At 43.1% G+C, this 26,274-nt stretch overlaps 1 protein-coding gene across 1 annotated transcript in view; it reads right to left on the reverse strand.

Annotated features, from left to right (window-relative positions):
• Positions 1 to 23,659, reverse strand: part of magixa (MAGI family member, X-linked a) — a 70,940-nt gene extending 47,281 nt beyond the window's left edge. Inside the window, exons 1-9 of the mRNA XM_042003872.1 lie at positions 23,196 to 23,659; positions 18,441 to 18,492; positions 18,113 to 18,359; positions 17,246 to 17,362; positions 17,047 to 17,166; positions 8,374 to 8,547; positions 8,138 to 8,303; positions 6,799 to 6,869; positions 2,130 to 2,297 (exon numbers count right to left, since the gene is read on the reverse strand). Of these exons, the coding sequence (XP_041859806.1) occupies positions 2,130 to 2,297; positions 6,799 to 6,869; positions 8,138 to 8,303; positions 8,374 to 8,547; positions 17,047 to 17,166; positions 17,246 to 17,362; positions 18,113 to 18,359; positions 18,441 to 18,482 (1,105 nt within the window). The 5' untranslated portion in view covers positions 18,483 to 18,492; positions 23,196 to 23,659. The remainder of the gene's footprint in view (positions 1 to 2,129; positions 2,298 to 6,798; positions 6,870 to 8,137; positions 8,304 to 8,373; positions 8,548 to 17,046; positions 17,167 to 17,245; positions 17,363 to 18,112; positions 18,360 to 18,440; positions 18,493 to 23,195) is intronic.
• Positions 23,660 to 26,274: the final 2,615 nt, after the last annotated feature.

The raw sequence follows: 26,274 nt of genomic DNA on the forward strand, positions 1-26,274 counted from the left end.
CACTGGCCAGGAAGGAGACCAAGGAGTCCAACGCTGGCCCGGAAGGAGACCGAGGACCCCAACGCTGGCCCGGAAGGAGACCGAGACCCCCAACACTGGCCAGGAAGGAGACCGAGGACCCCAACGCTGGCCCAGAAGTAGACCAAGACCCCCAACACTGGCCAGGAAGGAGACCAAGGAGCCCAACACTGGCCAGGAAGGAGACCGAGGAGCCCAACGTTCGCCAGGAAGCAGACCGAGGAGCGCAACGCTGGCCCGGAAGGAGACCGAGACCCCCAACACTGGCCAGGAAGGAGACAGAGGAGCCCAACGCTGGCCAGGAAGGAGACCGAGACCCCCAACACTGGCCAGGAAGGAGACAGAGGAGCCCAACGCTGGCCAGGAAGGAGACAGGGGAGCCCAACGCTGGCCAGGAAGGAGACCGAGGAGCCCAACGCTCGTCAGGACCGCAACGCTCGTCAGGGAGGAGACCGAGGACCGCAACGCTTGTCAGGGAGGAGACCGAGAACCGCAACGCTTGTCAAGAAGGAGACCGAGGACCGCAACGCTGGTCAGGGAGGAGACCGAGGACCACAACGCTTGTCAGGGAGGAGACCGAGAACCGCAACCCTCGTCAGGGAGGAGACCGAGAACCGCAACGCTTGTCAAGAAGGAGACCGAGGACCGCAACGCTTGTCAGGGAGGAGACCGAGGACCGCAACGCTTGTCAGGCAGGAGACCGAGAACCGCAACGCTTGTCAAGAAGGAGACCGAGGAGCCCAAAAGTATCAGACTGAAAACAAGACGAGAGGAAGTTGATGGATGATGGGAGGAAAAGGATCATAGTGATGGAGGAAGATGACTGAATGAAGAGGATGATGAAGGCAGGAAGAGGACTATTTTTCCTTCGTTCTCATGTTGTCTCCTGACCTCATTACATTCCTGCCTGTTGATCCTTAGTTCACGTGAGCCGCCTCACAGAGAGGTGTGCATGTGAGTGAATGTGAGTGTTGGCACATGTGTGTGGGTGTGTGTGTGTTATGGGTGTGCGTGCGTGTGTGTGTGTGTGTGTGTGTGTGTGTGTAAGGGAGATTAAAGTGGATCAGAGGATTGATCCACTTGAACCAGCTGTTGAGTCGTGGTGTGTTTACAGACCATCTGTCAGCAGACCTCCAACTTTCACTTCCTGACTACATCAGTGTGGATCTGAGTTCTGGTTCTGGTCTGGTTTTTTAAGAGTCCTGAACCTGCTGGTCTAGTGGTCCTGTAAAGATCTGATCCAGGATTTTGGACTGACAAGACCTGATCACCTTCCCAGACTGGCACACTGACCTCCATGAACCGGAGTTATTAGTTTCCAAAAGATTCTTGCTGGTGCTGCCCCATGAACTGTCCAAGGACATTTATTAATATTATTCATCAGGAGCTCGTGGTCTTTTTCTACAGCTTCAAATGTTCCAGCTGACTTCATTACCTGGAACACTACGAAAGTTTGGAAGCAACTGGACTCCTCAGGCAGTTCAGAGTCCAGTTCAAGTCATCAAGATGGAGACCATAAACCCCAAAACTCACCAGAAAGATGAGGATCAATGGATCAGGTCATTGATCAGCTGCTACTGACCCCCTGACTTCCTGTGAAGCCGTGAGAATGGACACAGTTTTTCAGTGATTCAGTAAATACTGACTCAGGTTCTGGACTTCATCGCTTGACTAGAACCAGCACTCCCAAAACCCCCTCCATCCTCCTCCAGGTGTAGGCTTCTACACCTGGGTTAGAAAGATTTGTCCAGCTCTTTGGTTCAACCAAGTACTGAAGAAGCTGCTGCACTTATACCCAAGATGATGTTGTTTGATGAAATCGTGATCTTGTATCTAAACAAAATGACTTACAAAAAAAAATAATTAGCACTGCCTCTAGCACTACATGACAGCACCTGGTCCACCTGGTCCACCTGGGTCCACCTGGGTCCACCTGGACTCCAGCAGTCTGACTACCACTTAATGATGACATCCGTCTTGTTTGAATTCATGCTTGTGTTGTTCTTACCCTCAAATGTAAGTCGCTTTGGATAAAAGTGTCTGCTAAAAGACTGTAGAATAGAATAGAATAGAATAGAATAGAATAGAATAGAATAGAATAGTAGGCTTACCTGTATTGAGAGCAGGAGGTCCTCCAGGTGTGACACTGTACACCTGCAGAAACTCTCTGGGTCGACTTCCTCCAACAATGTTGAAGCCGAACCCTCGCGGGCCTTTGGAGAGCCGGGTGTGGATGGAGTAACCCCTCAGCTGGCTGGGCTGCTCCGTGAATTCTGGGACTGACACAAGACAGAGAAACGTCCAATCAGCTGGCTGCTACCAGCAGGATCGGAGTAAGAGAATGAACCGCTGGAGAAAGATGAGGGGCAGCTGTCCGTAAACCAGTGCTGCCCCCTGCTGGTAGCATCATGAAAACCTGTACATGAAAATCATCTTCAAGCCTCGTCCTCTGCAGACGTCCTGTCCAGCTACTAGAAAACAGGTCATCTCATCAGGCCTAATAAATTAAAGGTGAAAGAATGTGTTTATCTCAAATCCTCATATAAAAACGGCAACAAACCACCAAAAAAACTGGTTATTTAGTGGAAAAATCTAATTTTCTATCTGGATGACAACAGAGATTCAGCCAGTCCCTCCAGGATTTCACACATTTATTAATGAATTTACATATTAATGCTGGACCTGGCCGGAGGGCGGGGGGAGAGAGGAGAGTAAACCAAAGAGAAAAGAGGATCCGCAGCATCAGCTGTTCATGCTAAACAGGAAGAACCAGAAAACCAGCTGCTGCACCTGGAAGGAAAAAAGCTGACAATCATCAGGAGCACCTATAAAAAAATCATGAATCACAACAGAAACATCAGTGGTTGGTTCTGCCTGGACCTCTGGACTGGCTCCACCTGGATCTCTGGGCTAGCTCCACCTGGACCAGGTCTACTTGGACTTTTGGATCAGCTCTACCTGGATCTCTAGATTGGTTCTACCTGGACTTTTGAACCAGTTTTCTGGACCATTTCTACTTCATTTGATTGATTAATTGGTGCATTAGATTGTAACTGGGTTAACTGGGTCTGTAGACCAGGTTCCAGGGTCAGTTTTCCTCGACTTCGGTGTGATTGAAATATTCATGTTTGAAGGATGTTGAACAGAAACATTCAAAGTTGGAAAAAGATGAGAAAACAGGAGGATAAAAACATGTTTTCCGCAGAGTCCATGTGGTCTCAGAATCTCATCAATAAATATTCAGGCTGTTTCTGAAATGTTCTCTGATCTGTTGTTTACTCCATGTTTACTGTTGGATAAATAAGGTATGACTGGCTGATGTGAAGGAGAACAGCAGTGGTCCTAAACAGGAACTCTGTGGTTCTCCACACCAAGTCACATTCTAGTAAACTTTATATAAACTCACTGATGTCGATGACCAAGATGGCGCCGCGAACGGATGCCCTGGTGCTTAGGTGCGCATTGTTTTGTCTGTTTTTGTGCGTTAACTGTGTGTCTGGACATTCTTCTGGGTACTTTTACACCAGAGAAGAGCTTTTGAACATTAGGACAACAACACCAGTGGATCTATTTCCAGTTTTTGTCGTATCGGCGGCAGATTTAATACAGACCTTGATCCGGAGAGTGAGACGTCGAAAGAGAGGGAAGCGAGCTGGTGTGCTCGTGCGACTACGGCGACGTGGATTACGCACGCCCTTACCTGGAATTTTCCTGTCCAATGTGCGCTCACTTAGGAATAAAATAGACGAACTAGCACTGATGAGGAGCACGAACAGAGACTTTTATTTATCCTGTGTTTTGTGCTTTACGGAGACGTGGCTGTGTGAGGAGGTCCCGGACTGCGCGTTACAGCTGGAGGGATTCCATCTTCTCCGCGCGGACAGACAAGCAGCTCTCTCCGGCAAGGCAACAGGTGGAGGTGTCTGCTTCTACATCAACAGTGGCTGGTGTACGGACATGACAGTGATCGCTCAGCACTGTTCTCCCTCTCTGGAATATTTTTTCATTCACTGTAAACCGTTTTACTCTCCGCGGGAGTTTGCCTCATTCATACTGGCCGCTGTTTACATCGTGCCAGACGCGGACGTGCACGTAGCTCAGTGTGCACTTGCGGACCAGATACTGTGCATGGAGCGGACATACCCGGACTCTCTCATCATTGTTCTTGGGGACTTTAATAAAGCCAACTTGAGCCAAGAACTTCCCAAATATAAGCAGTACATTAAATGCCCGACCAGAGAGGAGAACACATTGGACCATTGTTACAGCACGATCAGCGGAGCTTATCACGCAGTGCCCCGCGCTGCACTCGGTCTTTCTGATCACGAAATGATCCACCTGATCCCCGCGTACAGGCAGAGGCTGAAACTCTCCAAACCGGTGGTGAGGACAATAAAACAGTGGACCAGCGAGGCTGTGGAGGAGCTCCGCACGTGTTTGGAGACTACAGACTGGGACTCAATGAGGGCTGCCACGGACAGTTTGGATGAGTATACGGACACTGTGACCTCATATATCCACTTCTGCGAGGACAGCATTATACCATCACGCACCAGGGTGAGTTTCAACAATGACAAACCCTGGTTTACTCCTAAACTCAAACAGCTGTGGCTAGAAAAGAGGGAGGCCTTCAGGAGTGGGAACAAAGACTGCTACAAAGAGGCTAAATACAGGTTTAGCAGGGAAGTGGACACTGTTAGATCACAGCACTCTGAGAATATGCGACAGGAAATCTCAGAGAACGACCCGGCCTCAGCGTGGAGAAGACTTAGGCAAATGACCAACTACAAGCCCAAAACCCCCCACTCCACTGACGACCTGCGAACAGCCAACCTCTTAAATGGATTCTACTGTCGCTTTGATGGACCATCAGGCAGCCCTCACACCTCCACCAGCCCCAGTCCCAACAACAACAAAGACTCTTACCCCCCCTCCTACCCCGCCTCAGAGGAGAATGCATCATCAAGGACTTCCACAACGCCCCCCTCCTTCCCCACCCCCACAACCTTTTCCATTGGGGAAGAGCAGGTGAAGAAGCAGTTCGAACGTGTGAACCCCCGGAAAGCCCCCGGCCCAGACGGTGTCTCTCCAGCCACCTTGAGACACTGTGCAAACGAGCTGGCCCCAGTGTTTACGGACATTTTCAGTGCCTCACTGGAGGCGTGTCACGTGCCGGACTGCTTCAAAAATTCCACTATAGTTCCTGTCCCCAAGAAGCCAAGGATCACTGGACTTAATGACTACAGACCTGTGGCACTGACCTCTGTGGTCATGAAGTCATTTGAGCGCCTGGTTCTGTCCCACCTCAAATCCCTCACGGCCCCCCTCCTGGATCCCCTGCAGTTCGCCTACAGAGCCAACAGGTCTGTAGACGACGCCATCAACATAGCCCTGCACTTCATCCTGCAGCATCTGGACTCACCGGGAACCTACGCCAGGATCCTGTTCGTGGACTTCAGCTCTGCCTTCAATACCATCCTCCCAGACCTCCTCCAAAACAAGCTGTCCCAGATGAACGTGCCTGATCCCATCTGCAGGTGGATCACTGACTTCCTGACGGACAGGAGGCAGCACGTGAGGCTGGGGAAGAACATCTCGGCCTCCCGGACCATCAGCATTGGCACCCCCCAAGGCTGTGTACTTTCTCCTATGCTCTTCTCCCTGTACACCAACTGCTGCACCTCGAGCCACCAGTCTGTCAAACTTATTAAGTTTGCGGACGACACCACCGTTATTGGACTCATCTCTGACGGGGATGAGTCTGCCTACAGGATGGAGGTTGAATGTCTGGTGTCCTGGTGCAGCCACAACAACCTGGAGCTGAACGCCCAGAAGACAGTGGAGATTATTGTGGACTTTAGGAAGCACACAGCCCCACTCCCCTCCAACATCCTGACTGACATCCCCATCACCACTGTGGACTCATTCCGCTTCCTGGGTACCACCATCACCCAGGACCTCAAGTGGGAGCCCACCATCACCTCTGTCATCAAGAAGGCCCAGCAGAGGATGTACTTCCTGAGGCAGTTGAAGAAATTCAACCTGCCAACAAAGACAATGGTGCAGTTCTACACAGCCATCATTGAGTCCATCCTCACTTCTTCCATCACCGTGTGGTACGCTGGAGCCACCACCAGGGACGTACAGAGGCTACAGCGTATCGTGCGCTCTGCTGAGAAGGTGATCGGCTGTACTCTCCCATCTCTCCAGAACCTGTACGCCTCCAGGACACTGGGCCGTGCGGGCCGGATCGCAGCCGACCCTTCTCATCCTGGTCATGGACTTTTTGAGCCACTCCCCTCAGGCAGGAGGCTACGGTCCATCCGGACCAGAACCTCTCGCCACAAGAAGAGTTTCTACCCCTCTGCTGTTGGACTCATGAACAAGAACTCTAGGCCATAAACGCTCTGTCTCAGTCACAGGACCTGTGCTTCATGCAAAAAGAGACAAACATACCAAAGCTACTTTACTGTCACTTTAGCATACTTTCTGGATTATGCTCTAATTCCATACCCATCCTGTATATTTTGTAATTTTGTGTTAAAGTGTAGAGACTTTATTTTGTTTTAAAATTTTTATTTTATATTTATTGCATGCTTAAACTTATAACTTATATTGTTTTTATGTCTGCACCAAGTACCGCAGCATTTTCCTAATGATGTGAACCTGTTCACTCATATGGCAATAAAAAACCTTTCTGATTCTGATTCTGATTCTGAAGTGCAAAGAAATCAAACTAAAAGACAACAAACAGGAAATAAGCAAAAAAACTAAACTTACGTTCTGTAGAGGACGTCGTCTCTTTGCTCTGAGTCCGAGGATTCACCCAGCTGGTCGTCTTTGAGGTATGGCTGACAGAGAAACATCATCATCATCGTAATCATAATCATCGTCATCATCGTCGTCATCATCGTCGTCATCGTCATCATGGTCGTCATAATCATCGTCATCATCGTCGTCGTCATCATCATCATCATTATCATCATAATCATCGTGATCGTCATCATCGTCGTCATAATCATCGTGATCGTCATCATCGTCATCATCGTCGACATCATAATCATCGTCATCGTCATCATTTTACTATGAGATGGAAATATGAGCTGATAGTGGTTCTGATGCAGCAACACGTCTGGAAAAAGTAGTTCCAGGGTGGGAAGTGAGGAGACCAGTTGCTGGAGTTTTAGGAGAGGAATGTTGTCCCATTCTGGTCTGATGCAGGATTCTAGCTGCTCTACAGTCCTGGACCTTGGTTGCTGGATTCCTGCTTCCATGATGCTCCAGATGTTGTGTACTGGTGAAAGGTCTGGACTGCAGGCAGGCCAGTTCAGCAGATGGTAGAAGCTGGTTCTGGATTCTGTTCACATCTGGCTTCTTCTCTGCATGATGGAGCTTTAACCTGCATTTGTGGTTTCAGGGTGAACTGTGTTCACAGACAGTGGTTTCTGGAAGTCTTCCTGAGTCCATGCAGTGGTTTCCAGTAGAGAATCATGTCTGCTTTTAATGCAGAACACCAGCATCCAGCCTTGTCCCATGCACACAGAGATTCCTCCTGATTCTCTGAATCTTCTGATGATATTCTACACTGTAGATGGTGGATCTTCAAAGTCTGAGGAACATTTTTCTGAAATTGTTCCAGTTTTAGATCCAGTTTGTCTCAGATTGGTGAAGCTCTGTCCATCTTTCCATCTAAGAGACTCTGCCTCTCTGAAATGCTCCTTTTATACCCAGTCATGTTACTGACCTGTTGCCAAGTAACTGGATTAGTTGTTAAATGCTCCTCCAGGTGTTTCTGGTTTGCACCAGGTACTTTTCCAGACTTTTGTTGCTCCTGTTCCAACTTTTTCCATCAGATTCACTATCAGCTCATATTTTCATCTCATGGTGAAACATCTTCGTTTCATGTTATTAATCTTCTACTGGGAAAAAATGTGAATTGATGAGATTCTGGTTTTATTTAACTTTCAGACAGCGTTCAACCATCCTGATTGGTTCAGGACTTTGAACTGGACCAAACTCTGTTAACTAAATCTTTTATTTTAGTCACAGCTGACCTGACATCAAACTGTTTCATTCAGCCACTTTAATAAATCAGACTCCATCATTTCATTGATCTTACTCGATGTAGTACGGCTCCCCGGAGTCACTGTAGGCCAGTTGCCAGTTTCCAGGGAGTAGACCTCCTCTTCCTCTTCCTCCCCCTCCTCCATTCTCTGTCCCCTCTCGACTCCTGACCGCTGACTCCCATGATTGGCTGGGAGGCAGAGCAGTGGGCGTGGCTCCAGCTGCAGGTAGACAGTCTCAGTGAAACACAGACACACCTGTGCAGGTGATGCTGGTGGTGAGTTTGTGTACCTGACAGCCCGTTGTCCTCCTCGCTGTTGTCTCCTTCCTCCACAGCCTTCTCCAGGTTGCTCAGAGACTTGCTCCTGGTCCTGAAGTTCCTCAGCAGGTTGCGATGCTCCTGGTATGTGATTGGTGGACTCTCTGGGCCGATGTGGACGGGTCGGGGCGTTCCATAGTAGTTCCCTATGATTTGATAATCAGATGGATTCAGGATGGATGTGACTTCCTGATTTTCATCTGTGTGTGTGTTTGTGTGTTTCCTGCACTGACGTGTGCTCACAGCGATGCGGTTCAGATTAGGACTGGCAGCGGATCACAGTGCCACAGTCACATTGTTCGACGTAAAACACATCCTCACATGTGAATTTAATTTTTTATTTTTGTTTCATAAATCCCTTCAGATTAGTGTGCTGGTGATGTGGGACAGAGGGGACGCAGGTTTGAAAGATTAGAGACAAAATCCTCTTTTCCTCTGAAACCCTGTAAACCAGAGGCAGCCTTCGCTCACACTGAAAAAAACTGTGTTGTGTTACCTGAACCCAGCTGGTAAACCTCTTCATCACCTTCGTCTCTCCTTCCTCTGGGAAATTACAACCCTTAAAAACTACAAGGCCTTCACATACTCATGATCTCTACTACAAAATGAAAGGCACAATCAGAATATAGCAGACCAACGCATCCAGGAATGAGTAAAGTAATCCTAGGAATGAATAAAGTAATCCTAAGAATGAGTAAAGTAATCCTAAGAATAAATAAAGTAATCCTAAGAATGAGTAAAGTAATCCTAAGAATGAGTAAAGTAATCCTAAGAATGAGTAAAGTAATCCTAAAAATGAGTAAAGTAGTCCTAAGAATGAATAAAGTAATCCTAAGAATTAGTAAAGTAATCCTAAGAATGAGTAAAGTAATCCTAAGAATGAGTAAAGTAATCCTAAGAATGAATAAAGTAATCCTAAGAATGAGTGAAGTAATCCTAGGAATGAATGAAGTAATCTAAGAATGAGTAAAGTAATCCTAAGAATGAGTAAAGTAATCCTAAGAATGAGTAAAGTTATTCTAAGAATGAGTAAAGTAATCCTAAGAATGAGTGAAGTAATCCTAAGAATGAGTAAAGTAATCCTAAGAATGAGTGAAGTAATCCAAAGAATGAGTGAAGTAATCCTAGGAATGAATGAAGTAATCCTAAGAATGAGTAAAGTAATCCTAAGAATGAGTGAAGTAATCCTAGGAATGAATGAAGTAATCTAAGAATGAGTAAAGTAATCCTAAGAATGAGTAAAGTAATCCTAAGAATGAGTAAAGTAATTCTAAGAATGAGTAAAGTAATCCTAGGAATGAATGAAGTAATCCTAAGAATAAGTAAAGTAATCCTAAGAATGAGTAAAGTAATCCTAAGAATGAATAAAGTAATCCTAAGAATGAGTAAAGTAATCCTAGGAATGAATGAAGTAATCCTAAGAATGAGTAAAGTAATCCTAGGAATGAAAAAAGTAATCCTAAGAATGAGTAAAGTAATTCTAAGAATGAGTAAAGTAATCCTAAGAATGAGTAAAGTAATCCTAGGAATGAAAAAAGTAATCCTAAGAATGAGTAAAGTAATCCTAAGAATGAGTGAAGTAATCCTAGGAATGAATGAAGTAATCCTAAGAATGAGTAAAGTAATCCTAAGAATGAGTAAAGTAATCCTAAGAATGAATAAAGTAATCCTAAGAATTAGTAAAGTAATCCTAAGAATGAGTAAAGTAATCCTAAGAATGAGTAAAGTAATCCTAGGAATGAATGAAGCAATCCTAAGAATGAGTAAAGTAATCCTAAGAATGAGTAAAGTAATCCTAAGAATGAATAAAGTAATCCTAAGAATGAGTAAAGTAATCCTAGGAATGAATGAAGTAATCCTAAGAATGAGTAAAGTAATCCTAGGAATGAAAAAAGTAATCCTAAGAATGAGTAAAGTAATTCTAAGAATGAGTAAAGTAATCCTAAGAATGAGTAAAGTAATCCTAGGAATGAAAAAAGTAATCCTAAGAATGAGTAAAGTAATCCTAAGAATGAGTGAAGTAATCCTAGGAATGAATGAAGTAATCCTAAGAATGAGTAAAGTAATCCTAAGAATGAGTAAAGTAATCCTAAGAATGAATAAAGTAATCCTAAGAATTAGTAAAGTAATCCTAAGAATGAGTAAAGTAATCCTAAGAATGAGTAAAGTAATCCTAGGAATGAATGAAGTAATCCTAAGAATGAGTAAAGTAATCCTAAGAATGAGTAAAGTAATCCTAAGAATGAGTAAAGTAATTCTAAGAATGAGTAAAGTAATCCTAGGAATGAGTAAAGCAATCCTAGGAATGAATGAAGTAATCCTAAGAATAAGTAAAGTAATCCTAAGAATGAGTAAAGTAATCCTAAGAATGAATAAAGTAATCCTAAGAATGAGTAAAGTAATCCTAGGAATGAATGAAGTAATCCTAAGAATGAGTAAAGTAATCCTAGGAATAAAAAAAGTAATCCTAAGAATGAGTAAAGTAATCCTAAGAATGAGTAAAGTAATTCTAAGACTGAGTAAAGTAATCCTAAGAATGAGTGAAGCAATCCTAGGAATGAATGAAGTAATCCTACGAATAAGTAAAGTAATCCTAAGAATGAGTAAAGTAATCCTAAGAATGAGTAAAGTAATCCTAAGAATGAATAAAGTGATCCTAAGAATAAGTAAAGTAATTCTAGGAATGAGTAAAGTAATCCTAGGAATGAATAAAGTAATCCTAAGAATGAGTAAAGTAATTCTAAGAATGAGTGAAGTAATCCTAGGAATGAATGAAGTAATCCTAAGAATGAGTAAAGTAATCCTAAGAATGAGTAAAGTAATCCTAGGAATGAATAAAGTAATCCTAAGAATGAGTAAAGTAATCCTAAGAATGAGTAAAGTAATTCTAAGAATGAGTAAAGTAATCCTAGGAATGAGTAAAGCAATCCTAGGAATGAATGAAGTAATCCTAAGAATAAGTAAAGTAATCCTAAAAATGAGTAAAGTAATCCTAAGAATGAATAAAGCAATCCTAAGAATGAGTAAAGTAATCCTAAGAATGAGTAAAGTAATCCTAAGAATAAGTAAAGTAATTCTAAGAATGAGTAAAGTAATCCTAAGAATGAATAAAGTAATCCTAAAAATTAGTAAAGTAATCCTAAGAATGAGTAAAGTAATCCTAAGAATGAGTAAAGTAATTCTAAGAATGAGTAAAGTAATCCTAGGAATGAGTAAAGCAATCCTAGGAATGAATGAAGTAATCCTAAGAATAAGTAAAGTAATCCTAAGAATGAGTAAAGTAATCCTAAGAATAAGTAAAGTAATCCTAGGAATGAGTAAAGTAATCCTAAGAATAAATAAAGTAATCCTAACAATGAGTAAAGTAATCCTAAGAATGAGTAAAGTAATCCTAAGAATGAGTAAAGTAATCCTAAAAATGAGTAAAGTAATCCTAAGAATGAATAAAGTAATGCTAAGAATTAGTAAAGTAATCCTAAGAATGAGTAAAGTAATCCTAAGAATGAGTAAAGTAATCCTAGGAATGAATGAAGCAATCCGAGGAATCAGTAAAACAATCCTAGGAATGAATGAAGTAATTCTAGGAACGTGTAAAGTAATCCAAAGAATGAGTAAAGTAATCCTAAGAATGAGTAAAGTAATCCTAAGAATGAATAAAGTAATCCTAAGAATGAGGAAAGTAATCCTAAGAATGAGTAAAGTAATCCTAGGAATGAATAAAGTAATCCTAAGAATGGGTAAAGTAATCCTAGGAATGAATAAAGTAATCCTAAGAATGAGTAAAGTAATCCTAAGAATGAGTGAAGTAATCCTAGGAATGAATGAAGTAATCCTAAGAATGAGTAAAGTAATCCTAGGAATGAAAAAAGTAATCCTAAGAATGAGTAAAGTAATCCTAAGAATGAGTTAAGTAATTCTAAGAATGAGTGAAGTAATCCTAGGAATGAATGAAGTAATCCTAAGAATGAGTAAAGTAATCCTAAGAATGAGTAAAGTAATCCTAAGAATGAGTAAAGTAATCCTAGGAATGAATAAAGTAATCCTAAGAATGGGTAAAGCAATCCTAGGAATGAATAAAGTAATCCTAAGAATGAGTAAAGTAATCCTAAGAATGAGTGAAGTAATCATAGGAATGAATGAAGTAATCCTAAGAATGAGTAAAGTAATCCTAGGAATGAAAAAAGTAATCCTAAGAATGAGTAAAATAATCCTAAGAATGAGTAAAGTAATTCTAAGAATGAGTAAAGTAATCCTAGGAATGAGTAAAGCAATCCTAGGAATGAATGAAGTAATCCTAAGAATAAGAAAAGTAATCCTAAGAATGAGTAAAGTAATCCTAAGAATGAGTAAAGTAATCCTAAGAATGAATAAAGTGATCCTAAGAATAAGTAAAGTAATTCTAGAAATGAGTAAAGTAATCCTAGGAATGAATAAAGTAATCCTAAGAATGAGTAAAGTAATCCTAGGAATGAGTGAAGCAATCCTAGGAATGAATGAAGTAATCCTAAGAATAAGTAAAGTAATCCTAAGAATGAATAAAGTAATCCTATGAATGAGTAAAGTAATCCTAAGAATGAGTAAAGTAATCCTAAGAATGAGTAAAGTAATTCTAAGAATGAGTAAAGTAATCCTAGGAATGAGTAAAGCAATCCTAGGAATGAATGAAGTAATCCTAAGAATAAGTAAAGTAATCCTAAGAATGAGTAAAGTAATCCTAAGAATGAATAAAGTAATCCTACGAATAAGTGAAGTAATCCTAGGAATGAGTAAAGTAATCCTAAGAATGAATAAAGTAATCCTAAGAATGAGTAAAGTAATCCTAAGAATGAGTAAAGTAATCCTAAGAATGAGTAAAGTAATCCTAAAAATGAGTAAAGTAATCCTAAGAATGAATAAAGTAATCCTAAGAATTAGTAAAGTAATCCTAAGAATGAGTAAAGTAATCCTAAGAATGAGTAAAGTAATCCTAGGAATGAATGAAGCAATCCTAAGAATGAGTAAAGTAATCCTAAGAATGAGTAAAGTAATCCTAGGAATGAATGAAGCAATCCGAGGAATGAGTAAAACAATCCTAGGAATGAATGAAGTAATTCTAGGAACGTGTAAAGTAATCCTAAGAATGAGTAAAGTAATCCTAAGAATGAGTAAAGTAATCCTAAGAATGAATAAAGTAATCCTAAGAATGAGTAAAGTAATCCTAAGAATGAGTAAAGTAATCCTAGGAATGAATAAAGTAATCCTAAGAATGGGTAAAGTAATCCTAAGAATGAATAAAGTAATCCTAAGAATGAGTAAAGTAATCCTAGGAATGAATAAAGTAATCCTAAGAATGAGTAAAGTAATCCTAAGAATGAATAAAGTAATCCTAAGAATGAGTAAAGTAATCCTAAGAATGAGTAAAGTAATCCTAGGAATGAGTAAAGTAATCCTAGGAATGAATAAAGTAATCCTAAGAATGAGTAAAGTAATCCTAAGAATGAGTAAAGTAATCCTAAGAATGAGTAAAGTAATCCTAGGAATGAGTAAAGTAATCCTAGGAATGAATAAAGTAATCCTAAGAATGGGTAAAGTAATCCTAAGAATGAGTAAAGTAATCCTAAGAATTAGTAAAGCAATCCTAGGAATGAATGAAGTAATCCTAAGAATGAGTAAAGTAATCCTAGGAATGAATGAAGTAATCCTAAGAATAAGTAAAGTAATCCTAAGAATGAATAAAGTAATCCTAAGAATAAGTAAAGTAATCCTAAGAATGAGTAAAGTAATCCTAAGAATGAGTAAATTAATCCTAAGAATGTGTAAAGTGGTCCTAGGAATGAGTAAAGTAATCCTAACAATGAGTAAAGTAATCATAGGAATGAGTAAAGTAATCCTGGGAATGAGTAAAGCAATCGTAGGAATGAGTAACATAATCCTGGGAATGAGGAAAGTAATCCTAGGAATGAGTAAAGTAATCCCGGGATTGAGTGAAGTAATCCTGAGAATGAGTAAATTGGTCCTAGGAATGAGTAAAGTAATCCTAAGAATGAGTAAAGTAATCCTAAGAATGAGTAAAGTGGTCCTAGGAATGAGTAAAGTAATCCTAAGAATGAGTAAAGTAATCCTAGGAATGAGTAAAGTAATACGGGGAATAAGTAAAGTAATCCTAGAAATGAGTAAAGTAATCCTAGGAATGAGTAAAGTAATCATAGGAATGAGTAAAGTAATCCTGGGAATGAGTAACATAATCCGGGGAATGAGTAAAGTAATCCTAGGAATGAGTAAAGTAATCCTAGGAATGAGTAAAGTAATTCTGGGAATGAGTGAAGTAATCCTGGGAATAAGTAATATAATCCTGGGAATGAGTAACATAATCCTGGGAATGAATAAAGTAATCCTAAGAATGAGTAAAGTAATCCTAGGAATGAATAAAGTAGTCCTAGGAATGAATAAAGTAATCCTAGGAATGAGTAAAGTAATCCTACGAATGAGTAAAGTAATACCGGGAATGAGTAAAGAAATCCTAGGAATGAGTAACGTAATCCTGGGAATGAGTAAAGTAATCCTGTGAATGAGTAAAGTAATCCTAGGAATGAGAAACGTAATCCTGGGAATGAGTAAAGTAATCCTAAGAATGAGTAAAGTAATCCTGGGAATGAGTAAAGTAATCCTGGGAATGAGTAAAGTAATCTTAGGAATGAGTAAAGTAACCCTGGGAATGAGTAAAGTAATCCTGGGAATGAGTAAAGTAATCCTGGGAAAGAGTAAAGTAGTCCTAGGAATGAATAAAGTAATCCTAAGAATAAGTAAAGTAATCCTAGGTATGAGTAACGTAATCCTGGGAATGAGTAAAATGTTCCTGGGAATGAGTAAAGTAATACTAGGAATGAGTAAAGTAATCCTAGTAATGAGTAATGTAATCCTGGGAATGAGGAAAGTAATGCAAGGAATGAGTAACATAATCCTAGGAATGAGTAACATAATCCTGGGAATGAGTAAAGTAATCCTAGGAATGAGTAAAGTAATTCTGGGAATGAGTGAAGTAATCCTGGGAATAAGTAATATAATCCTGGGAATGAGTAACATAATCCTGGGAATGAATAAAGTAATCCTAAGAATGAGTAAAGTAATCCTAGGAATGAATAAAGTAGTCCTAGGAATGAATAAAGTAATCCTAGGAATGAGTAAAGTAATCCTACGAATGAGTAAAGTAATACAGGGAATGAGTAAAGAAATCCTAGGAATGAGTAACGTAATCCTGGGAATGAGTAAAGTAATCCTGTGAATGAGTAAAGTAATCCTAGGAATAAGTAACGTAATCCTGGGAATGAGTAAAGTAATCCTAAGAATGAGTAAAGTAATCCTGGGAATGAGTAAAGTAATCCTGGGAATGAGTAAAGTAATCTTAGGAATGAGTAAAGTAACCCTGGGAATGAGTAAAGTAATCCTGGGAATGAGTAAAGTAATCCTGGGAATGAGTAAAGTAGTCCTAGGAATGAATAAAGTAATCCTAAGAATGAGTAAAGTAATCCTAGGTATGAGTAACGTAATCCTGGGAATGAGTGAAATGTTCCTGGGAATGAGTAAAGTAATACTAGGAATGAGTAAAGTAATCCTAGTAATGAGTAATGTAATCCTGGGAATGAGTAAAGTAATGCTAGGAATGAGTAACATAATCCTAGGAATGAGTAACATAATCCTGGGAATGAGTAAAGTAATACTAGGAATGAGTAACATAATCCTAGGAATGAGTAACGTAATCCTAGGAATGAGTAAAGTAATCCTGTGAATGAGTAAAGTAATCCTGAGAATGAGTAAAGTAATCCTGTGAATGAGTAAAGTAATCCTAGGAATGAGTAAAGTAATCCTAGGAATGAGTAAAGTAATCCTGGGAATGAATAAAGTAATCCTGTGAATGAGTAAAGTAATCCTGTGAATGAGTAAAGTAATCCTAGGAATGAGTAAAGTAATCCTAGGAATGAGTAAAATAATCCTGAGAATGAGTAAAGTAATCCTCGGAATGAGTAAAGTAATCCTGAGAATGAGTAAAGTAATCCTAGGAATGAGTAAAGTAATCCTCGGAATGAGTAAAGTAATCCTAGGAATGAGTAAAGTAATCCTCGGAATGAGTAAAGTAATCCTGGGAATGAGTAACATAATCCTGTGAATGAGTAAAGTAATCCTAGGAATGAGTAAAGTAATCCTGGGAATGAATAAAGTAATCCTGGGAATGAATAAAGTAATCCTAGGATTGAGTAAAGTAATCCTGAGAATGAGTAAAGTAATCCTGTGAATGAGTAAAGTAATCCTAGGAATGAGTAAAGTAATCCTGGGAATGAGTAAAGTAATCCTGTGAATGAGTAAAGTAATCCTAGGAATGAGTAAAGTAATCCTGGGAATGAACAAAGTAATCCTGGGAATGAATAAAGTAATCCTAGGATTGAGTAAAGTAATCCTAGGAATGAGTAAAGTAATCCCGGGAATGAATAAAGTAATCCTAGGAAGTGTAAATCTTTGATCAGCCCTCGGCTGGACTACTGTTCTACTGCTACAAATTCCTGGACAGACTCCCGTGCCCCCTATCCTCCAGCCACATTAACCTCCAGTGACCACCTGTCATGGCCCAGCCACCCGCCTGGAGGAACGCCCTGGTGATAACCTTTTCATACCTTTGAACTTGCCACTCTCCAGCAGAGCTCCGGACTCCTCCAGAGAGAAAAACTCCTCAATAGACACAAAGTTGTAGTCCACTCCGGAAATCTCTCCGTCCCGCGGCTGCCGGGTCGTACCTGTGGGGAGGACGGCATGATGTCATGAGCAAGGAATAGAATGGTTGAAGGTTTGTGTGAGTGTCCAGGTGTGTCTTACAGGGCACGGCGCGCAGGTACAGGTTCTCTCTGATGAGCTGCTGCAGCTGACTATCCATGGAGCCCGGAGTGAAACACTTACTGAGATATAACCTGAGGTCTTTACACAGAGACGACCCTGACACACGCACACACAAAGAAGTGATGTCACAGTGATGTCACACAGTAACATTTACTCAGCTGCTGCACCTAAAAGTCACTCTGATCCACCTCCACTTGAGACACCTGTTCATCCTGGTCTATGTCACAGTTATGAAACCAAATAAGCTCCACCCCTCGCAATCCTGAACCAGACTAAACAGGTGGCTAGATCCGGACTCTGGATCAGGACTCTGGATAGGTACCGTGGATCAGAACTGTAATTCACTAGTTCAGCTAAAACACTGGTTACTGATTCAGATTCCCTGGATTAACAGCGATTAAAACAAATCTTAAAACAATCAGGTTTGATTGGAAATGTGTGGACTGGACGTTTAAATCAGTGGTTCTCAAACTTTTTCAGCCATACGGAGATAAAGGCCAATTCAGATTTTTAAGATGGCTGCACTAACTGTTCTTTAAGCGTTAACGTGTTAAAAAATTTAAAGAGCTAATTTCAAAGGTTTATCTTTTCTTTATGGTTAAATTTTGACAGCGCTGGTAAAAATCCCAGATTTGTTTTGTAAATGTAGGATTTATATTTTTACAAGGCGACCCCTTGACATTATCTTGTGACTCCCAGTTTGAGAACCACTGTTTTGGATCACATGAACTGGGGAAAATGGGTGGAGCCTGAACGGTTCTGTAATCTCTTGGTCTCTGCTCCGTTTATTTAGGAGGTGAACAGAATAATCCCAAACACCATCTCCAGAAATCCATCATTTCTGACCTGGTGACACAGTCTTGATCCTGATTGGATGAGGACAGGAGTTGAGGACTCCTCTGACATCACCAAGGGTCATTCCCAACACAGGGGTCCCCCCGATCTCCAGGATGATGTCACCCACTGTGGCCCCGCCTCCTGGAGCCGCTGTGACGAAGGGGAACTCACCATAGTCGGCCCCGCCCCCAATTGCTAGGCCGAGCTCCCCTGAGCCGCCGCTGCCACCCCCCAGCGGGACAAAGCTCTCCTGCACCTGCAGAAGAAGAAGGAGGAGTTTCACTTACACAGGAAGTCACATGACGTACGGAGAAGTAGGTGTTGCGGATGTGTGTACCTTGGAGCGCCAGTGCAGCTTCTTGACTGTCGCTTTAGACATGGCGGCTGAGCTGCGGAGAGAAAGAACAGGAGGTTACTGAGCATGCTCAGTGACAAACTTTAGCAGCTCTGCCACCTGTTTGGTTCCGGTACATCCCAGAACCAGCTCAGGGTGGAACCACTCAGCCTCATGCTGCATTCACTGAACCTCAGAAATCAGAATTATTTTGTTTTGTTATACACAACAAATCCTGCTCTGTGATAGTGAAGTTCTACCAGAACGTTGTCTCACGTTTCCGAAATTAAACTTCTTGGTAGGATTTTCTTTTATTTTTCTGATTCTGAAGTCCGGAATTCTGAGTTCCCATTTCTTATTAAATCTTATATATATTTATTTATTACAGCAAGAACCCGGCAGTCATACAGGAAGCAAGGACCAAGGATAATACTGTCCCCATCACACACCCAAAACCAGAACCTTCCACTTCAAACCCAAACCTGTAAACCAGGCAGCCTGAAAAATCCGAACCCAGATAAATGGATCTGTACAGACCAGGACAAAGTGCTTTACATAAAACTTTAACAGCATTACACATGGTGCAAAGAAAGCATTCAGAAGCAGGAAAAAGCAGAAACAAACAGCAGAAAATCACAAAATCAGCCACTGGAGATGGACCATATGGAGGAGTTTCTCTTGGTCTTTCTGGGAGACTAAACTTTTAATCCTGTTTCTGGTAAAAAGCTTCTTAGTGAAGCTTTGATGTGGCTGCTGAAAGTCAGGTCTGAGTCTATCAACACTCCCAGGTTACCAACTTGGTCGGTGATTTTAAGAGCCCGAGTCTCCAGGTGTTTACCAATGCTGACCCTCTTCTCTTTCTACCAAACAGAATAATCTCAGTTTTGTCTTCATTTAATTGTAGAAAATTCTCCCTCATCCAGGTGTTTATTTGCTCCAGACACTGACACAATAAGTCTATAGGGCTGCAGTCATCTGGTGACAGAGACACATAAAGTTGTGTATCATCTGCATAACTTAAATTAATCCTATAGTTCTGTAATATTTTACCCAAAGGGAGCATATACAAGTTGAACAGAAGAGGTCCAAGGACTGACCCCTGGGGGACTCCACAAGTCATGGCCACTAGACCAGAACCAGGACTGATACTAGACCAGAACCAGGACTGATACAGGACCAGAAGCAGAACTGATATTTGACCAGAATCAGGTATGATACAGGACCAGAACCAGGACTCAATGGCAGCCATCTTTAGAGCCTGATACCAGCGAACTGTTAACTGTCAGTAGGAGACCAGTTTCTACTGAGGTAAAAACTGGTTTAAAGTGGGATCATGTCCAGGGTTCATGTTGCTGGTTTCAGATACCAAACTATTTCCTGGAGGATGTTTAAATCCACCACATTAAACCGTGACATAACATGAGAAATATTTCCGGGTTTTAGACACAGACTGGCTTTCTTGTGTGACTGTGTGGAATTAATATTCTGTCTAATAGTTTTAATGTTTGTAGTTGTAATGTTTTGTTTCTCGGTGGAAAGGAGCTCCTGGCTGAACTGTTTAGGAGGATCTGTAAGTTTTTCTATTGTAGCAAACAGATTGTTGACGTTCTTGTGGATCATTCCAGATAAATGCAGCTCTCTGGCCTTCACAGCTCAGTGTTATAGCTACGCAGGCTTTGTTTCTACAGCTCAGAGTCAGTCTGAAGTTCATTTTCCGCCACTTCTGCTCAGTTTTCCTGCTTTCTCTCTTTAGGCTGGTGACCACAGTGGTGGTTCTCCATGCTGGTTTCTGTTTGCTCAAAGTGCTCCTGGTTCTTATCGGGGCCACAGCATCCATTACATTCAACATGATGCAGGAATCCATCAGCTGACTCTGCTCTGGTTGTTGGTAACACAGCTGTGGCCTCCACACACTGAGCTCTTCTTCTTTCATTCATGTTCCTCTTCCTAACCGAGGAGCAGCTGGTTGGACCTTCTGAGTGATCAGTAAACCACACTAGATACAGAAATGCTCAGACAAGGCCGAGTCAGCGACCGCAGCAGAGAAAATATCACCACCTGTAGAGAGAACCAGGTCCAGAATGTGGTCTGGAATGTGGGTCGGTTCTTTTCTATGTTGCCATGGAAACGTCCAGTATGGAAGAAACTTCCTTCACATTCCCATCCGTCATGTTATCCATGTGGATGTTCAGATAAAATGGTTAAAATCAGTCGAGAACCCACAATGATCCAGAAAATTCATCAATAAATCTGCTCAGTGTCCTGGACGTCTGGAGGTTAAAATAGAATAAAACTAAGATATTCAAACCCAGCAAATGAAATCTCTTTCCACTGGAATGAATCTGTAAATGAGGCAGCTTCTCCTCCCGGTTCCACATTTATTCCTAAACCTAAAATGTTTCATTAAGAACTGCAGCACTTGTGTCATCTGTTCACCATGTTTCTGTCATGAACTAACAGAGATCTGATATGAAGTCCAGCAGCTTTATGAAGTTTCCTCTGGTCTCTGCTGTATTCTACGTGGTCCAGTTAACAGATTAGATCGATTCACCCCACAAGCCGACCCTGTTCCAGTCCTGATTTTACTAACACAGGAATCCTGCTGGGTCCAGATCTCAGAACAGCTGTCAGTAGTAGCAAAACTACAGCAGGACCCTGAACGCATCATGGCAAACTCAGTGCAGCTCACTGATACTGCAGGGTTAGCTTAAACACCTGGTAACCCTTAACACTACAGGTGTGTTTTATGGAGCTCCTCCCTCCACACCATCACTGCAGCAGAGATCAGACACCACTAATAAAATCCTGGAATAGGTGGAACAAACCAGAAGCACAGGGAGGAAGGTGACTTCACTTTTTACTGCATCCTGTCAAGTGGTGGTTTTCAGATGGACAAGGATCTCATCCAGGTTTTTAGGACTGACTGAAGAAAAGTGTGTCCTGGTGTTCATGTCTCTGAGTGGACACAGGGACATATGTCCTCCCCTGGCATGGAAGCACTGACTGCCTGGTTTTCTGGATGTAGTCAGTAAAGAAAGAATCAAACTCATTCCAGGCCCGGTTGGATAGAAGTTCTGGGTTACTGACCAGGAGGATCCGTTAGCCTTTTAACAGTAAACAAGGCTCGAGTTTTACTGCTGTTCTTAGCAATGGTGTCAGAAAGTAAGATGGTCTGAATTTCTCAGCTCCAGGTTAGAAACCCTCAGCCTCTCTTTACAGATCTCATAGTGAACCTGCAGCTTTGTTTTCCGCCACCTGTGATTGTCACGTGACTGAGTTTAGCAGCTACATTCACATGGAGCCAACACCGTGATTCAAGGCCACATATGAACCAAGCCAAACTGCAGATGTGGACCGTATTTGGGCCAAACATCAGTGCTATCTGGGCTGCGTCAAACAGCAACTAATTGGATCATCAGTTGTCTCAGATACAGTAGATGAGCATTAGCAGTGGAGAAGCTAACAAGCTAACCAAACCTGCTGAATCAGATCCTCCCTCTTCTGTTTATTAGCAAGGAGATGCTGGTGTTAGCTTTACAGAGGCTAATGACTAGCCCATATGTGGCCCATCACCAGGTTCTCAATGATCTTATATTTGGCCTTTTTGCTGCACCGTAGAAACACACCTGCACCTCAAGAAACTTCACATTCTCAACTCCTGATCAGGAAGCTTAGTCGAATCCTTGTTTCCTTCATCCTCCTCATCTTCACCTCCTCCCTCTCCTTTAACATTTTCCTCAGAATCAGCAACAAATTTCAATTTTGTCTCCCGGCAACATAAACAGTGTCATCAGCAGAGAAGAGCTTCCTGTTTGAGATCCTCCATCAGCTCATCGACTCGCTGCCTCAGAGTCAGATCAGCAGATGGTGGCAGGCAGCAGGGAGCCGAGCACACTCACATGCACGCACACGCACACACACGTGCACACTGTTTTTCGCCATGCGTTAAATATGGAAGGTGGCATATGTGAAGGTGGACGTCAGAGAAAACAACATTCACATGAAGCGACTCAATCCCAAAACTACAAACCTACACCCACACCGACACCGGGGGGGTCGAGGATGCTAGGGAGGCAGCTGCCTGTTAGGAGGCAACAACAAGGTGGTGAGGACACATGGAGGGAACTTCCTGTCTCCTAGGAAGAAAACACAGAGGTGAGGTTCAGGGATGAGGAGTTTATGAAGGCACCAAATTGAGTAAGAAATAAATAAAGGGAACTTAAAAGGTAGTGAGGATGCAGAAATAGAATTAAGGAGGTAAAGAAGGTAGCAAGGATATGAAAGAAGGTGATGAGGAGGTAAAGAAGTGGGTAAGACGTTGGACATGGTGGCGAGGGAGCCAGAAAAGTGGTATGGATGTAAAGCAAAGAAGAGAGGAAGGCATAAGGGGGTAAACAAGGAATGAAGGATGCAAAGAAGGAATGAAGGTGGTAAAAGCAGGAAAAGGAAGCGAGGACATTAAGGAAGCTTGAAGCCTTTTATATCTTCAGCTTTGGTCTCCACTTCAGGTTTTTGTTCACTCATTCACACACGTACACACACACATGCACACACGTGTGCTCTCGCTGTGAAGGCAGTGAGGAGGTGAAGATGTCTCCTTGTTCTCAGCTGAGGACACTCGCAGTCTGAACTCAACATGTTTGCTCTATTAACACATTAACACATGCTCGCTCGCCCCATCTCACTCTCTGTCACTTCCTGTTTGACACCTCATCCTTGTGTCACAATAAAAGCCCCCTCTGTGTGTGTGTGCAGTACCTTTACAGGTGAATGTTGTGGTTCGGTGTGTGTTCAGCTCTCATGTTTCTGTTAGCTTCTCTCTCTCTTCCGTCTCTCGTCGGGTCTCTCACCCACTTCCTGCTCCACTCTCTCTTTCTGTACTATGCCTATGTCCCTCGCCCTCTGATAAGGCTGGTCAGAGTTCAGTGTGTTTACAGGAACGTGTGTGTTTACGCAAACAGGTGAGTAACATGTACCTAACACCTGCTCTGATTGGCTAAGATACCTGTCAGTCGAGACAAACACACTACAGCTGGATGGTAGTTAGAAAGCACAGCCACTCACGTACATACACACTCTGTGTGTAGGGTCCTGATAGGAAGCAGAAAAGATTTGCTTTAGGAAGGAAGAGAAGGAGCCAAAGAGTCTCCTAGGAAGGAAACAAGTGGATTTAAACTTCCTCCTTATGACATAATGAAATGTTGAGGAGGTGAGGAAGGTAGTGAGAAGGCAAGGGGACGTTGAGATCTAATGTGGTTCATATGCAGGTCAGGTGGAGGTCAGATGCAGGTCAGATCCAGTTCAGGTGATGTGGGTCAGATCCGGTTCAGGTAAAGCGGGTCAGATGTGGGTCAGATGCGGGTCAGGTAATGTGGGTCAGATGCGGGTCAGTTAATGTGGGTCAGATCCGGTTCAGGTGATGCGGGTCAGATGCAGTTCAGGTAAACGGGTCAGATGCGGGTCAGATGCGGGTCAGATGCGGGTCAGATCCAGTTCAGGTAATGTGGGTCAGATGCGGGTCAGATGCGGGTCAGATGTGGGTCAGATCCAGTTCAGGTAATGTGGGTCAGATGCGGGTCAGATGTGGGTCAGATCCGGTTCAGGTGATGCGGGTCAGATCCGGTTCAGGTAATGCGGGTCAGATGCGGGTCAGATGTGAGTCAGATCCGGTTCAGGTGATGCGGGTCAGATCCGGTTCAGGTAATGTGGGTCAGATGCGGGTCAGTTAATGTGGGTCAGATGTGGGTCAGATCCGGTTCAGATGATGCGGGTCAGATCCGGTTCAGGTAATGCGGGTCAGATGCAGGTCAGATGTGGGTCAGATCCAGTTCAGGTGATGCGGGTCAGATCCGATTCAGGTAATGCGGGTCAGATGTGGGTCAGATGTGAGTCAAATGTGGGTCAGATCCAGTTCAGGTGATGTGGGTCAGATCCGGTTCAGGTAATGTGGGTCAGATGTGGGTCAGATCCAGTTCAGGTAATGTGGGTCAGATGTGGGTCAGATCCAGTTCAGGTAATGTGGGTCAGATGTGGGTCAGATGTGGGTCAGATCCAGTTCAGGTAATGTGGGTCAGATGTGGGTCAGATCCAGTTCAGGTGATGTAGGTCAGATGATGTGAATCAGATGCGGTTCAGGTGATGTGGGTCAGATGTGGGTCAGATGTGGGTCAGATCCAGTTCAGGTAATGTGGGTCAGATGTGGGTCAGATCCAGTTCAGGTGATGTGGGTCAGATGATGTGAATCAGATCCGGTTCAGGTAATGTGGGTCAGATGTGGGTCAGATCCAGTTCAGGTGATGTGGGTCAGGTGCGAGCCAGATCTGATTCAGGTGATGTGGATCAGATGTGGGTCAGATCCAGTTCAGGTAATGTGGGTCAGATGTGGGTCAGATGTGGGTCAGATCCAGTTCAGGTAATGTGGGTCAGATGCGGGTCAGTTAATGTGGGTCAGATGCGGGTCAGATGTGGGTCAGATCCGGTTCAGGTGATGCGGGTCAGATCCGGTTCAGGTAATCCGGGTCAGATGCGGGTCAGATGTGAGTCAGATCCGGTTCAGGTGATGCGGGTCAGATCCGGTTCAGGTAATGTGGGTCAGATGCGGGTCAGTTAATGTGGGTCAGATGTGGGTCAGATGTGGGTCAGATCCGGTTCAGGTGATGCGGGTCAGATCCGGTTCAGGTAATGCGGGTCAGATGCGGGTCAGATGTGGGTCAGATCCAGTTCAGGTGATGCGGGTCAGATCCGATTCAGGTAATGCGGGTCAGATGTGGGTCAGATGTGAGTCAAATGTGGGTCAGATCCAGTTCAGGTGATGTGGGTCAGATCCGGTTCAGGTAATGTGGGTCAGATGTGGGTCAGATCCAGTTCAGGTAATGTGGGTCAGATGTGGGTCAGATCCAGTTCAGGTAATGTGGGTCAGATGTGGGTCAGATGTGGGTCAGATCCAGTTCAGGTAATGTGGGTCAGATGTGGGTCAGATCCGGTTCAGGTGATGCGGGTCAGATCCGGTTCAGGTAATGTGGGTCAGATGCGGGTCAGTTAATGTGGGTCAGATGTGGGTCAGATCCGGTTCAGATGATGCGGGTCAGATCCGGTTTAGGTAATGCGGGTCAGATGCAGGTCAGATGTGGGTCAGATCCAGTTCAGGTGATGCGGGTCAGATCCGATTCAGGTAATGCGGGTCAGATGTGGGTCAGATGTGAGTCAAATGTGGGTCAGATCCAGTTCAGGTGATGTGGGTCAGATCCGGTTCAGGTAATGTGGGTCAGATGTGGGTCAGATCCAGTTCAGGTAATGTGGGTCAGATGTGGGTCAGATCCAGTTCAGGTAATGTGGGTCAGATGTGGGTCAGATGTGGGTCAGATCCAGTTCAGGTAATGTGGGTCAGATGTGGGTCAGATCCAGTTCAGGTGATGTGGGTCAGATGATGTGAATCAGATGCGGTTCAGGTGATGTGGGTCAGATGTGGGTCAGATCCAGTTCAGGTAATGTGGGTCAGATGTGGGTCAGATCCAGTTCAGGTGATGTGGGTCAGATGATGTGAATCAGATCCGGTTCAGGTAATGTGGGTCAGATGTGGGTCAGATCCAGTTCAGGTGATGTGGGTCAGGTGCGAGCCAGATCTGATTCAGGTGATGTGGATCAGATGTGGGTCAGATCCAGTTCAGGTAATGTGGGTCAGATGTGGGTCAGATCCAGTTCAGGTAATGTGGGTCAGATGCGGGTCAGATGCGGGTCAGATGTGGGTCAGATCCAGTTCAGGTAATGTGGGTCAGATGCGGGTCAGATGTGGGTCAGATCCGGTTCAGGTGATGCGGGTCAGATCCGGTTCAGGTAA

This window comes from Melanotaenia boesemani, chromosome 13 (assembly GCF_017639745.1).
Source record: "Melanotaenia boesemani isolate fMelBoe1 chromosome 13, fMelBoe1.pri, whole genome shotgun sequence".
Taxonomy (NCBI): Eukaryota; Metazoa; Chordata; class Actinopteri; order Atheriniformes; family Melanotaeniidae; genus Melanotaenia; species Melanotaenia boesemani.